General features: G+C 37.4%; 2 protein-coding genes across 2 annotated transcripts; both read right to left on the bottom strand.

The window, feature by feature from the left end:
* Positions 1–1,854: 1,854 nt before the first annotated feature.
* LOC135150415 (uncharacterized) lies at positions 1,855–3,231 on the bottom strand. Its single transcript, XM_064086705.1, has one exon. The coding sequence runs from the start codon at positions 3,229–3,231 to the stop codon at positions 1,855–1,857; it is 1,377 nt and encodes a 458-aa protein (XP_063942775.1).
* A 7,489-nt stretch (positions 3,232–10,720) lies between these two features.
* Positions 10,721–13,179, bottom strand: LOC108207137 (lipid phosphate phosphatase 2). The gene is made up of 5 exons (XM_064086704.1): positions 13,131–13,179; positions 11,797–12,062; positions 11,182–11,272; positions 10,880–11,068; positions 10,721–10,791 (listed from the first exon to the last, which is right to left on the bottom strand). Exons 1-5 carry the CDS (start codon positions 13,177–13,179, stop codon positions 10,721–10,723), a joined length of 666 nt encoding a protein of 221 aa, XP_063942774.1.
* Between the last annotated feature and the right edge of the window lie 519 nt (positions 13,180–13,698).

The raw sequence follows: 13,698 nt of genomic DNA, 5'->3' as shown, positions 1-13,698 counted from the left end.
TTACAAGATCTTTCTTCACTAATTCATTTATGTTGTTGAAGTTCAAGTGAGAGAGTTTCTTGTGCCGATTCTAGCTATCTTCAACACTAGCTCTGCCCAATAAACAGATTGCAGAGTTATTAGAGTTTAAAGAAAGCTTGGCTGCATAGATATTTCCATGTCTATATCCCTTCAGAACAACTTTCCCAGTGCTTTTTCTAACCACTTCACAGTGTTCTTCGAAGAAGTTGACATGATATCCTCTGTCACAAATTTGACTTATGCTGAGCAAATTGTGCTTATGTCCTAAGACCAGAGCTATAGATTGAATGATGACATTTCCAAGATTGATGTTGCCATATCCCAAAGTTTTCCCTATATTGCCATCTCCATAAGAAACATTTGCGCTAGCCTTCTCCACAAATTCTGATAGCAGGGCTAGGGATGGGCATTCACCCCGCCCCGCTCGATCCCGATCCGATCCCCGCCCCTTTCGGGTCGGGGATTCGGGGAATTTTTCGGGGGCGGGGCGGGGATCGGGGAGAGTTTTATAAAAAATTCGGGGATCGGGGCGGGGTCGGGGAATGGTGTCTCCCCGCCCCGATCCCCGACCCCCGACCCCCGACCCCGATTATATATATATATATATATATATATATATATATATATATATATATATATATATATAACAATATATTTATATATATTATACTAAATATATTATTAAAAATAAATAATATTTATAATAAAATTAAAAAATAATCTTTATTTTTATTGTTTGATTATAAATATATTGTAATATAATATATTTATAAATTTAAATTGTCATTTATTTATATTATAGATCAATTTTAATATAATTTGATGTTGAAAAATATAAGATAATATTATTTTATTATTATATTAGGAGTTAGTAGTTTGTTTTTTTATTAAAAAATATATTATATATTATAAAGTTATTATGTTTTTATTAAAAAATAAAATTCTCCGAATTCCCGCGGGGATCCCCGTTTCCCGTTCGGGGCGGGGATCGGGGAGGAAAATAATCCCCGTTCGGGGTTCGGGGCAGGGTCGGGGAGGGGTATTGAATTCGGGGATCGGGGTCGGGGATAGCACTCCCCGCCCCCGAAGTGCCCCCGTGCCCATCCCTAAGTAGGACTTTATTTCCTGTCATATGTCCTGAGCATCCACTGTCCAGAACTAGGATGTTCTTCCTGTTGCCCTGCAATCACATAAACCACTAATGGTTAGTTTTAAGGACCCAGACCAGACTTGCTTGGATCCTTTGTTCTTGTGAAGTTTGTTAACACTAGCAGCGGAAGATTTATCAGAGTTTAAATCAGAGTTTAAGCTAACAGAATTTTTAACAGAGTTTGAACTGGTAGAATCAATCTTTTTCTTCAAGGAAGGTTTCAATTCATATTAATCTAAATATAAGCTATGGTATTCCTTACAAGTGTAAATGGAATGCCACAAACTACCACAATGAAAAAAAGGATTTTCTGGTCTAAATCTAACATTCCTAGTCTTAACTTCTGATTTGGGAGACATAGTATTTATGTGCTTATTCTTCCTGCAAAAAGAAGCAAGATGGTTAGGATTTCCACAGTTATGCAAGCTTTCCTAGGAGCATTAGGAATAGGCATATAGTTATTGCTTTTGTTTATACCCACTTTTTCATTTCTGTTTTTCCTAGGTTCCTTAATCCTGTTTTCTTGTTTGACTTCCTTGAGCTTATGCTTAAGCCGTTTCTGAGTCATTAAGCCTATGTTAACCTGCTTAGGTTTATCGGTTTTTGACTTGTTATGAATTTCTGATTCTGCAACAAATCTAACTGGTGCAACCTTAGGTCTTTCAATTTTGACAGTCTCTTGTTTAAATGACATCTTCATTTTTATCTGTATATCCTAATCCTTTCTTCCAATTTCCACTTCCTAAGATATCGTGAGTGGTTTTTCCTGAGTTAGTCCATGTTCTTATTATCTCCTTTTCTTTAGTAAGTTCTGATTCAAGAGAAGCATTTTTCTTTAACAATTCATTCTTAATGAAAACAGAGTCATCTCTTTCTTTTTGAACTTCCAACATCTGAACTAGTTCTTTCTCAAGATAATCATTCCTTTTCTTAACATCTATGACTTCAGATTTCAATCTCTCATTTTCTAAAGTCTGATCTCTATAACTGATATGCAAGTTTTTAAGAAATAATCTTAACTCAGTTATATCTTCGGTGTTAAAGGCAAGAGTAGAATGAGGTACTTTAGTTTCAACAACCTCAGAACTGTTATCAGTGTTTGCCATCAAAGCATAGTTGACTTCTTCCTCAGAGTCTGATGAGTCTGCCCAGCTTCCTTTCTTGGTGATAAAAGCTTGTCCCTTTTCATTCTTGGTTTTCTTGCACTCAGTTGCAAAATGTCCCTTTTCACCACAGTTGAAGCAGGTATACTTAGACTTATCAGCTTTTTCAGATTTTTCTTCCTTGCCTTCATTCTTTTTGAAGCCTTTCTTGTCAGAGTTTCTGTCCTTCCTTGAAAATTTCTTTCCTTTATTAAAATTCTTGTAAGCCATCTTCTTGAAGCTTTTAACCATCAATGCTACCAATTGCATCATCTCAGTATCACTGTCCTCAGAGTCTGAGAGAACATCAGAGTTTGAGTCATCATCAGAGTTTGATGACTCAGTGTCAGTCTTTGTTACATGTGTTTTCCCTTTGTTCTTCACAGCAGCTTCTCCTTGAACTTTTAGAGCAACAGGCTTAGGTTTCCCTCCATGTCTTTTATTCCTCTGTTCCATCTCAAGTTCATAGGTTTTCAGTCTTCCAAATATGTCATCAAGAGACATTTCCTCAAGATCATGATTATCTCTTATGGTGGTTACTTTCAAATCCCACTTTTCAGGAAGAGCGAGTAGGAACTTGAGATTTGAGTCTTCCAAGTCATATTCCTTATCCACCAGAGATAAGTCATTCAGCAGCTTGACAAACCTGTCATATAGATCAGTCAATGATTCACCAGCCTTTGAATCAAAATGCTCATACTCTTGAGTAAGTATGGTCCTTCTGTTCTTCTTGATGGCTTTGGTTCCTTGACATCTGATTTCCAAAGCATCCCATATTTCTTTTGCAGTTTTGCATCCAATCACCCTATTAGACATAGCACTGTCCAGAGCACTGTGCAGCAAGTGCTTCACCTTTGCATCCTTGCTGATTGATGAGATGTCCTCAGGAGTATAGTCCTTCTTTTCTTTAAGAATCATCTTCTGAGGTTCATCTCCAACTGCAACAGAGAGCTTGGTTGGCATGTTTGGACCATCATAAATCCTATCTAGGTATTCTGGATCTGTGGCCTCTAAAAACATTCTGAGGTTCATCTCCAACTGCAACAGAGAGCTTGGTTGGTATGTTTGGACCATCATAAATCCTATCCAGGTATTCTGGATCTGTGGCCTCTAGAAACATGACCATCTTCACTTTCCAGACAGGATACTCAGATGCCCTAAGGATCGGAACACTAATTGACTCATATCTACTGTTTCAAGTTAGTGATTTTTCAGACATGATTGTGTGATTAAGATCTCACAGTAGGTATATCAACAGAGCTGGCTCTGATACCACTTGTTAGGCCGAATAAACTCACTATATTATTATATATAGTGAACACAATCAAAACAAAACACACGAATAAGAGAATAAATTAACTAAACTCTTATTCACACAAAACACCGTAGCTTACAAATACTCTTTTAGTGATTTATAAATTATCACTAAGAGCTGCTGGGTTACAAGAATAATACTCAATATTCAACTCATTTAGAGTAAACCCTAAGCTGTGCTTATATACACAGTTACTGTAGGAACAATCAGACCTTGGCCCTGCGTTTTATGATACTAATTAAAAGTTCGAACAGAATATTAACCTTAATGGCTACGGCGCAAGCGATTCAAATCCACGTCTTCTACTGTATTCCCTGATTCTCCTTGGACGAAGTGTGGCCTTCGATCTCCCAGTGTGCCTCTCCTTAAAGCTCCGAAAACCTAAAACCCTAGCTGGCTCCTTGAGAAAAACGTCCGCCTCTCTCAAACCCCAGGAAGAATTCGTTTTTGGTGTGTCTTTCAGCTTTAGGAGAACGAGAATATATATAGGCTACAGTAGGGATCATGGACCATTAGGCCAGGCCTTCCAATGACATTCCGGGACAGGCCCAATGTCATTAAATATTAATTCAATACACTAAAGAATTAATAATTGCACTACCTTTCTTGATTCCGTAAATTAATTATTTAATTCGGTTCCCATATTAATTGCTTATAAATTCCCCATGTTTAAGATATCGCATGTCCATTAATTAAATTAATTTCTGACAATTAATTTAATCAATATCTTTTATCCTTGATCATCCACTCAACCTTATAATTATGCAAGAACAAATCTGCCTGCAGGACTAAAGCATAATTATCTTTATGAGCTTTCAAGAGGACATCATCACCCGAATATATTTTTCGGACACGGTTTCCTTCTACAGTCAATATCCCACTCTGTATATAATGTCATTGCCCAATACATAAATTCGTAATTTAAAATAAATTACTTAACTTATGAGTCAAGGCATGTGCATTAAATACAAGTGTCAATCACTATATTCGGATTAAGAACTTAAGCATTAATAACATCATAGAATCTTAGTTCTTTATTGTCAGAATTAAAAAACAATTATTCTACTATTTTGATCCCGTTCAATATACACAAAGTATATAAGCATTATTCAATAGTCAAGATAAACTATTTCCAAATAATACTTCAGCCGTTCCAGTGGTTTGTCTAACACCACCTCGACTGTAAACCTTTATTATATTATATAAGGAGTCTGACAATCTAATCTTCTGCTATCCCATTTGATACTAGATTGTCTACAATATATAATATACAGACAATGTCATAACATGCATTGAAGATTCTCAAATAATTGTTATATACTTCAAACGAATATTTCAGTATAACCCTAACAATCTCCCACTTATACTCAAGATATTCTTTGGGTATATCAGTGTCTATTACATGCAATCCACTACCAACTATAGTAACTATGTGACCAAGTATATGACTCTTATCGCTTCCACGTGCTGCTGAAAAGCCTTAGCTGGTAAGCTCTTCGTGAAAGGATCTGCCGGGTTATCCTTCGATGCTATGTCAGCCACAATGATATCTCCTCGCTTAACGAACTGTCGTATGAGGTGATACTTACGCTCTATGTGTTTCGCTGCCTTATGGGCCCGTGGTTCCTTGGTATTTGCCACAGCACCAGTGTTATCACAATAAATCATGATTTGCTGAGGCAAATTAAGAACCACACCCAAATCCAGCAGGAAGTTTCGGAACCATATAGCGTCTTTTGCTGCCTCAGAGGCTGCCACATATTCGGCTTCCATGGTTGAGTCTGTGATGCATTTCTGATTCACACTCCTCCATATTACGGCTCCACCTCCCACAGTAAAAACACATCCCGAGGTGGACTTTCTCTTATCCTTATCTGTCTGGAAATCTGAATCGGTATATCCCAGAGGCAATAAATCAGAGGACTTGTAAACCAACATATACTCCTTAGTCCTTCGCAGGTACTTGAGTATTGCTTTTACAACACTCCAATGTTCCTGTCCTGGGTTTGACTGGTATCTGCTAACCATGCCCACGACAAAGCAGATATCAGGCCTCGTACATAACATTGCATACATTAGGCTTCCACATGCCGAAGCATAAGGAACTGCCTTCATGTTCTCTATCTCCTTAGGTGTCGAAGGACACTGACTCTTTGATAGAGTAACTCTATGTCTGAAGGGTAAATTTCCCTTCTTGGAGTCCTGCATGTTAAAACGAGCTAATACGTCATCTATGTAGGGCTCCTGAGATAAAGCCAACATCCTTTTCTTGCAATCCCTTATAAGTTTGATCCCAAGGATGTATGCTGCTTCACCTAAGTCCTTCATTTCAAATTTTTTGAACAACCATGCCTTTATTGAAGACAACATCTTAACATTGTTTCCAATGAGTAAAATGTCATCAACATAAAGCACTAGACAAACCACTGTATTTCCCTCATATCTCTTATACATGCATGATTCGCTTGGACATTGATCAAATCCATACGACTGGACTGCCTGATCAAAGAGGATGTTCCAATACCTAGAAGCTAGTTTAAGTCCATAAATAGACCACTTCAGCTTACATACAAGATGCTCTTGGCCTTCTTTAATGAATCCCTCTGGTTGCTGCATATAGATGGTTTCCTCAAGATTTCCATTAAGGAAAGCTGTCTTGACATCCAGTTGCCAAATCTCATAATCGAGATGAGCTGCTATAGATAAAAGAATACGGATTGACTTAAGCATGACTACTGCCGAAAAGGTTTCCTCATAATCGATACTTTCTTTCTGAGTATACCCTTTCGCAACAAGTCTTGCTTTCCAGGCTTTCACCTTTTTGTCTGATCCCCTCTTTTTCTTGTAGACCCACTTACATCCAATAGGTTTTACACCTTTGGGTGGTTCCACGAGCTCCCAGACCTGATTAGAATACATTGATTCCATCTCAGAATCCATTGCCTTTTGCCAAAGACTTGCATCTTTGTCTTGTATTGCCTCTTCGTATGTCCGGGGATCATCATCATATTCACCAGAGACCAAGTCCGAAGACTCTCCCAAAAACATGAATCTGTCAGGCTGTCGAACAACCCTCCCACTACGACGAGGAACTGGTGCGGTATTAGTGACCGGTTGCACAGTCTGTTGTGGTTGTTCTACTTGTACTACAGGTTCATTATTCGTCCCTCCCACTAGTTCCTCTAAAATGATACTACTCATGGGTTTGTGATTCATTATATAGTCTTCCTCTAAGAATCTTGCATTGGTGCCAACAGTGACATCCCGATTCTTATGACTATAAAATAAATAACCTTTTGTTCCCATGGGGTAGCCTACAAACAGCTTTACTTCTGTACGAGATTCTAGCTTAGTCGGGTTCTTGTTCAGCACATGTGCTGGACAACCCCATATCCGAATATGTCTTAGACTCGGTTTGTCACCGGTCTACAATTCTAAAGGGGTTTTAGGAACCGACTTAGAGGGTACTAAGTTCAGAAGATAAGTTGTTGTCTCTAAGGCATCTCCCCAAAACGACTTGGGTAAATCCGAATAACTCATCATCGATCTAACACTCTCTAAAAGAGTCCGGTTCCTTCTCTCTGCTACACCATTCTGCTGGGGTGTGCCTGGTTCAGTTAACTAAGATTCTATCCCATTCTCTGATAAATATTCCCTGAATTCCCCAAGCAAGTATTCGCCACCACGATCAGATCGTAGTGACTTGATACTTTTATTATGACGCTTCTCTGTTTTAGCTTTGTACTCTTTGAATTTATCAAAACACTAAGACTTACGGCGCAACAAATAAACGTACGCATATCTAGAATAATCGTCATTGAAAGTGACGAAATACTCATAACCACCTCTTTCTTGGATATTCATGGGTCCACATAAATCAGAGTGAACCAATCCTAACACTTCTTTGGCTCTATTCCCCTTTGCTTTGAAAGGCCTATTGGTCATTTTACCTTCCAAGCAGGATTCACAAACTGGAAATGGCTCCACTGCTAATGAGCCTAAAGGCCCGTCTACTACCAGTCTTTGAATCCTCCTCAAGTTAATATTACCTAATCTCAAGTGTCAACGATATGTTTGGTACTAGAAGGTTCCTTTCTTTTATTAGAGGTAGAATATGTGTTGTTCAATACCCTGTGTTGTAGTTGCAGTGCAGGTTGACTAGGATTAATTATATACAAATTGTCTTGCAATGTACCAGAACATATAATCCGTTTATTCATCATAATAGAAACATTACGATCCAAACAAACATTATAACCATCCATAGCAAGTTTAGAAACCGAAATCAAATTCCTTCTAAAAGAAGGTACATAAAGACAATTGTTCAAAACCAAAATCCTATCAGAACCAAAAGATAAATGAATAACTCCTACTGCAACTACTGCTACTTTCGTAGCATCTCCCATGAACACGTAGATCTCACCATCTCTAAGCATTCTGGATTGCTGGAACGCATGCATAGAGTTACAAACATGATCAGTGGCTCCAGTATCTACACACCAAGTGCTCGTAGATATAGCCGCTATAAATGTTTCTGTAACTAGAGAAAGAGACATACCAGTATTGTTTGTCTTCTTAGGAAGAGGACAATCCTTTTTCCAGTGACCCGACTGCTTGCACCGGTAGCACTTTCCCTTAGGCTTTTTCACACCACCTTGAACTCCCACTGCCTTCACAGCTTTCTGTGTCTGAGCCTTTTTCTTCTTCTTATTGCCTTTCGGCTTAGAGGACGAACCTTTCTCAGCCACATTCGCTTGAACACTCTGGCGAAATAATCCTTCAGCTGCCTGAAGTTCTGTCACCAGTTCCGCAAGACTATACTGCCTCTTGTTCATGTTGTAATTCAAGCGGAACTGCTCAAAACTCTTAGGCAAGCTCATAAGGACAATGTCAATCTGGGTTTCCCCGTCAAGCTCAGCACCAAGGATCTCTATCTCATTCAGATGTGACCTCATCTTGAGAACATGATCCCTTACAGGTGTACCTTCAGCCATCCGAGTGTTCATTAAAGCCTTCATGGCTACTTGCCTAGCAGCCCTATTCTGATCTCCAAAACTTTATTTGAGATTAAAGAGCATATCAGAAGCAGTGGTCATAGCCTGATGCTGATGCTGCAAAACACCCGACATTGCTGCCAGAATGTAACATCGCGACATCTCATCAGCCTTTATCCACCGCTTATAATACTCTTTCTCCTCATCAGGAACATCAGCAGCAGGCTGCTCAGGCTTGGGTTCATAAGTGCAAAACTTGTACTCCTCAGCAGTCAACACAATGTCCAAATTACGTTTCCATTCAATATAGTTAGGTCCGATAAGTTTGTTATCCTTAAGTATGGTGAACATTGGATTAAAGCTCATTTTATCCTGAGAATCATGCATGAAAAAATCACATTACACATAAAGAAGTGTGCATTAAAAATTAAGACCTATTGGTTCCTCTAACAATTATTAAAATTAAATGCACTAACGTTTAAACACAATAATTTTCTGGTACGTCACGATGGGTGACATGTATACCACCTAAATTTGTTTAATCGTTACTTCGGTCCTATTACTAAACAATAAGCCACGTTGGGGTGGTCTATATTATTTTACATAGCTAAGCGTATACCATAATCAAATCTTAAATTACCCGAAACCTATGGAACTTGGTACCCCACGATGGGCGGCACGTATACCTTCCAATATTCTTTGAATAGAATACTTGAATTCAATATTCGTGTCTGGTTTGATTTTTAGGCAGTGGAGGAGTCACATCGGTCTCACTTAATACCCATAAGCCTTAGAAATCGCCCCAAATCAGAGATAATGAAAATTCGTATCTATTTGTATTAATTTAAGAAGTTTTTTCCAGTAATATCTATAACATTCTAGACACCATAAATTACATGCAACGATGGGTGACGTATACATAATTTATATTCGTCTTTATGTTAAATTACATACAAACAATGATGGAGACCATGGGATTTAATATCATATTAATTCCCTCTCCCACTTAGTATTTTCTTTGAGGATTTTAATCTAGATGCATCGCCCTATGTTATTTCTTCGAAGTCGACATGCATACTATCATGGTAATAGCAACACAAAGAACACATAACATGGCAGCATACTATCATGATTAAAGCATTAATGTAAATACATCCCTATGTCCATGTCATTCTAGCATGCGAACACTATGCCATAAATGACTTTCACCAACATTACAAATATGTTGCCAGAGGCCCATAAATTGTTGCAGCATGCTGAAAATTTGCAATGGTAACGGTTTTGGGCTGTTAGTATTTTCGGCGTTGCCTTAGCCAGCTAAGGCAACAGTTTATGCAACATCTTAATTCCTTTGCCAAAAAGGCACAATTTTGAAAAAAAGGGACCCACCAAGCACTGCTTGGTGGGTCCCATTGCCACGTGGTAGCAAGCCACGTGGCGCTCCAGCCACGTTGGAGCACTGCCACGTGGCCCCACTGCCACGTGGGGTCCACTGCTAACTCATATTTTTGGCAACAGTTTTGGCAACAGTTTATTTAATGATGACAGCTGTTTTTTTATATTGTTTGCAACGTTTTTTATAGCTACTGCAACAGTTTTGTAATGACCAATTTGAAATGTACTATTTATATATATGACAGCCTAGTACATTATAGTACTACTTTTCCAATCCAAATCATCAAACACAAAAGAATAACACCAAAGTTGATAATGTTTCTGTAGTGTATTTGTAGTACATTTCACAAGTAAGTTTATCTTAATCTACATACATCTTTCAAGTCCAAGAAAGAGAAGCTTTTGTATCCTGAGCGTCATGGCCCAAAATTCCAAATCGTATATTCTATTAAACTTCTTCATCTCTTGAAGAGGTTGCACTTTCTTCCAGCATAATAAAATAGGCATGAGGAGCCCAACTTGCATTTTGACATGATAGGCGTGTTAAGTAACCAGTTCTCCTAATTCAGAGAGATAAAATACAAGATGCTAAAAGTTCGGGTTTATACAATCATACTTCCACTTCTGAGTACTAATAAATACCATCTATGTTCCAGCAGATGTAGCAAACATAAGACAGTTGGTATATACGACTATTAGAGAATTACAATTTATCGTATGTGGGAATGGGAAGAGAAGCAAATAGCAGATTGTAGAAACTAGAAACTACTATACCTGCAAAAGAAATTTTATTGATTACACAAAATAGCATATGTGGTATTGGTGGTCAAGACATCTATAAACAATTTTCATCACAACAAACCTAAAAGTGCACCACTAAAAACATCTGTCCAATGGTACCAGTAGTCATCAACACGAGAGACCCCAACTAGTGCAGCAACAAGATATGGAAATAAAACAATGCAGAGTTTTGCAGCATGACCCCTACGATCAAATGCTCTAATTTTACCACTCAAATACAAAGCAAGGAAACCGAGACCTGCAAAGGACCCTAGAAAGTAATAATTCCTATTGTTAATTTGACCATCTGCATAAACTTTGTGATTATAAATGAAACAATTACAAATAGAGTAATTATCTATGTAGCTTGATTGACCTACTTACATGAGGAGTGTCCGCTTGGGAAGCTTTTATATCCCTCTTTTATAACTTTAGAATTTTCACAACACAAAACATCTTCATTTTCTTTAAAAGCCTATATGTGATGAACAGAACTTAGGTCAGATAAAAACATTCAAGCAGCCTACCAATATATATAGCTTAAGGCTGGCCAAGATTAGGATGCAACATCTATTAGAAGTCAGGCTTTTTACACAGAATCAGGACAAACCGTTACTCTATTTGGAAAACACCTGAAGAAAAAATTTGGGCGTGGACGACCAACAACATCTTTTATTGTATCTGTGATAACTCCGGTAATATAGAAGAAATAGAAAGAAGGGGAACAAATAAGCATATATCTGTTTCAAAGAAAAGAATTGATTAGGTATGAATGTCAGTTCTGTAGAGCAGTGATCCATACCCAACGTTGATTTTGGACTTATGGCCAGTCCAAATATTCTTTAACCATACATGATCATGAAAAATTACAATTCATTCTCTACTTATCTGACAGGCTTGTTGGTTGCCCTCTTCTGCACATTGACTTCTGCCACTAAAAACTAGTATTAGTTGAAAGGAATTAAAACAAGAACAGTAATTTAAAGATGAGGAACATACTGGCACAACCCACATAGGTATAGTGTCATGATGGAAAGGGTATTTAATGTCTGGAGTTAGCTTTTCCTCCGAGAGGTAGCGATGGAAAGGTTCTATCAGAATCAACATTCCATCAATCAGTCCTAGGAGTATAAGAACTACCCAGTCATGCCTGTGCCTTCTGACTAGCTTGAGAACATGGGAGTTGGCTCCAAACTGACTCTCTGACATGCTCATCACTAAATAGACCTTCACAGATGAAAAATGAGAAGAATTTTGAACAACATCTGCAACAGGTTATATATTATATGTATTACTCCAATCTAGCAAACCACTAATGACTCTGCGACAAAAACAATTACATATAAACCTATACTTAACTAAAGTAGATATGAAATCACTAAATAAACCTCTGTTACTGTCACAATGAGCAGATCTAACCTAATATTGCCATTGATAAACTTAGAAAAGCTTGAAAGAAGAAGAGAACTATATTGTATTCAGAGAAAAATATAAATATAGATAGAGAGCGAGAGCGAGAGAGAGAGAGAGAGAGAGAGAGAGAGAGAGAGAGAGAGACAGACAGAGACACACAGAGAGACAGAGAGAGAGAGAGAGACAGAGAGAGTAACAGAGAGAGTAACTGTAACAACCCAATTTCTCAGGCTATTAATTAACAATGAAATACCGAAAATCAAGCATGAATAATATAATATTAAAACTGAGAAAAAGAAATAATAATCTCAATGTCTAAAAGAAATTCAAAAACCTCCAAATGACAATAATAAAAGTTTAAAATCAACTAAAACAAGTCCCAGAATTTATTAAATAATCTAACAAACTAATGTGGGTAGCACTCATCTCAAGTCCCGCTAACCCCTGATTACCTGCGGAAAGAAAATAATACGAGTGAGCCAAATGCCCAGTACGAATATAAATTTTAAAAGAAAATCATATTTTAAACAACTGAGTGATTGTGTCTTACCAACACAGAGTTTTAAAAATAAAAACAATACAAAACCAATAATGTAATTTGGAAACAATCTACAATATTTAGCGAATTAGGAGGACAATAATTTAAAACAGTTGAGTTAACAATGAAACTGAAAATAAGGCTGAGTGACGAATAAGGTGGGGACAATATGGGTCTCTTATACAAATATGTACTCGCACAAAGCAGAGTACAAAGCAGAGGATTCTTCCCCGGTAATCCACAAGAAGAAAACACAAGAAATGCACAAAGCATTTCTATAATACAGAGAATCCTTTTTCGGTAATCCCGAAAAAGAAAACGCACAATAGCGATCATGATCTATACACAATCTCATACTCCAGAGACGTGCTCGTATACTCACAGCACCGATACGAGTAAGTGCCGAGTTCACCAGACACTCCAAACTCCATGAACTCGTCTGTGATTTAACCACACAGATAGGTTTAAGAGCCCAACAGAAAGGTTACAAAAATTGCCAAACTCATTTAACAGAACAAAACAAAACAATGTCGCAAATAAATGCAAAACAAAATGAGACAAATATAACTGAGTTGGCAATAATAATTTCCCACAATAGAGAGTACGAACAGAATAGAACAATGGGTACCAAAAGTACACGTGAAGTACAAGGGCCCAATTTAATATAATTAACCCGATCAAAAACATATAACGAGTGATTAAAATATAAATGAGGAGAAAAGAATAAAGAAATTCGTACTAGTAATTTTAAATATAAAAGAAGAGAAAGAGTCAAGAAATTCGTACCTCGAAAATAGAAATCAAACACTAATGGAAATCAGAAAATAATCCGCTAAACCTCCGGCCAGAATCTATTACAAAATTATAATTTATTATTAAAACATGTAATTATTTATACATTAGCGATTATAAAATATTTACATAAATCATTATTTTGAAACATGCATCAA

The sequence above is a fragment of the Daucus carota genome, chromosome 2 (genome assembly GCF_001625215.2).
Source record: "Daucus carota subsp. sativus chromosome 2, DH1 v3.0, whole genome shotgun sequence".
Taxonomy (NCBI): Eukaryota; Viridiplantae; Streptophyta; class Magnoliopsida; order Apiales; family Apiaceae; genus Daucus; species Daucus carota.
Note: the sequence above shows the minus strand (reverse complement) of the source record. Positions and strands in the feature narration are given on the sequence as shown.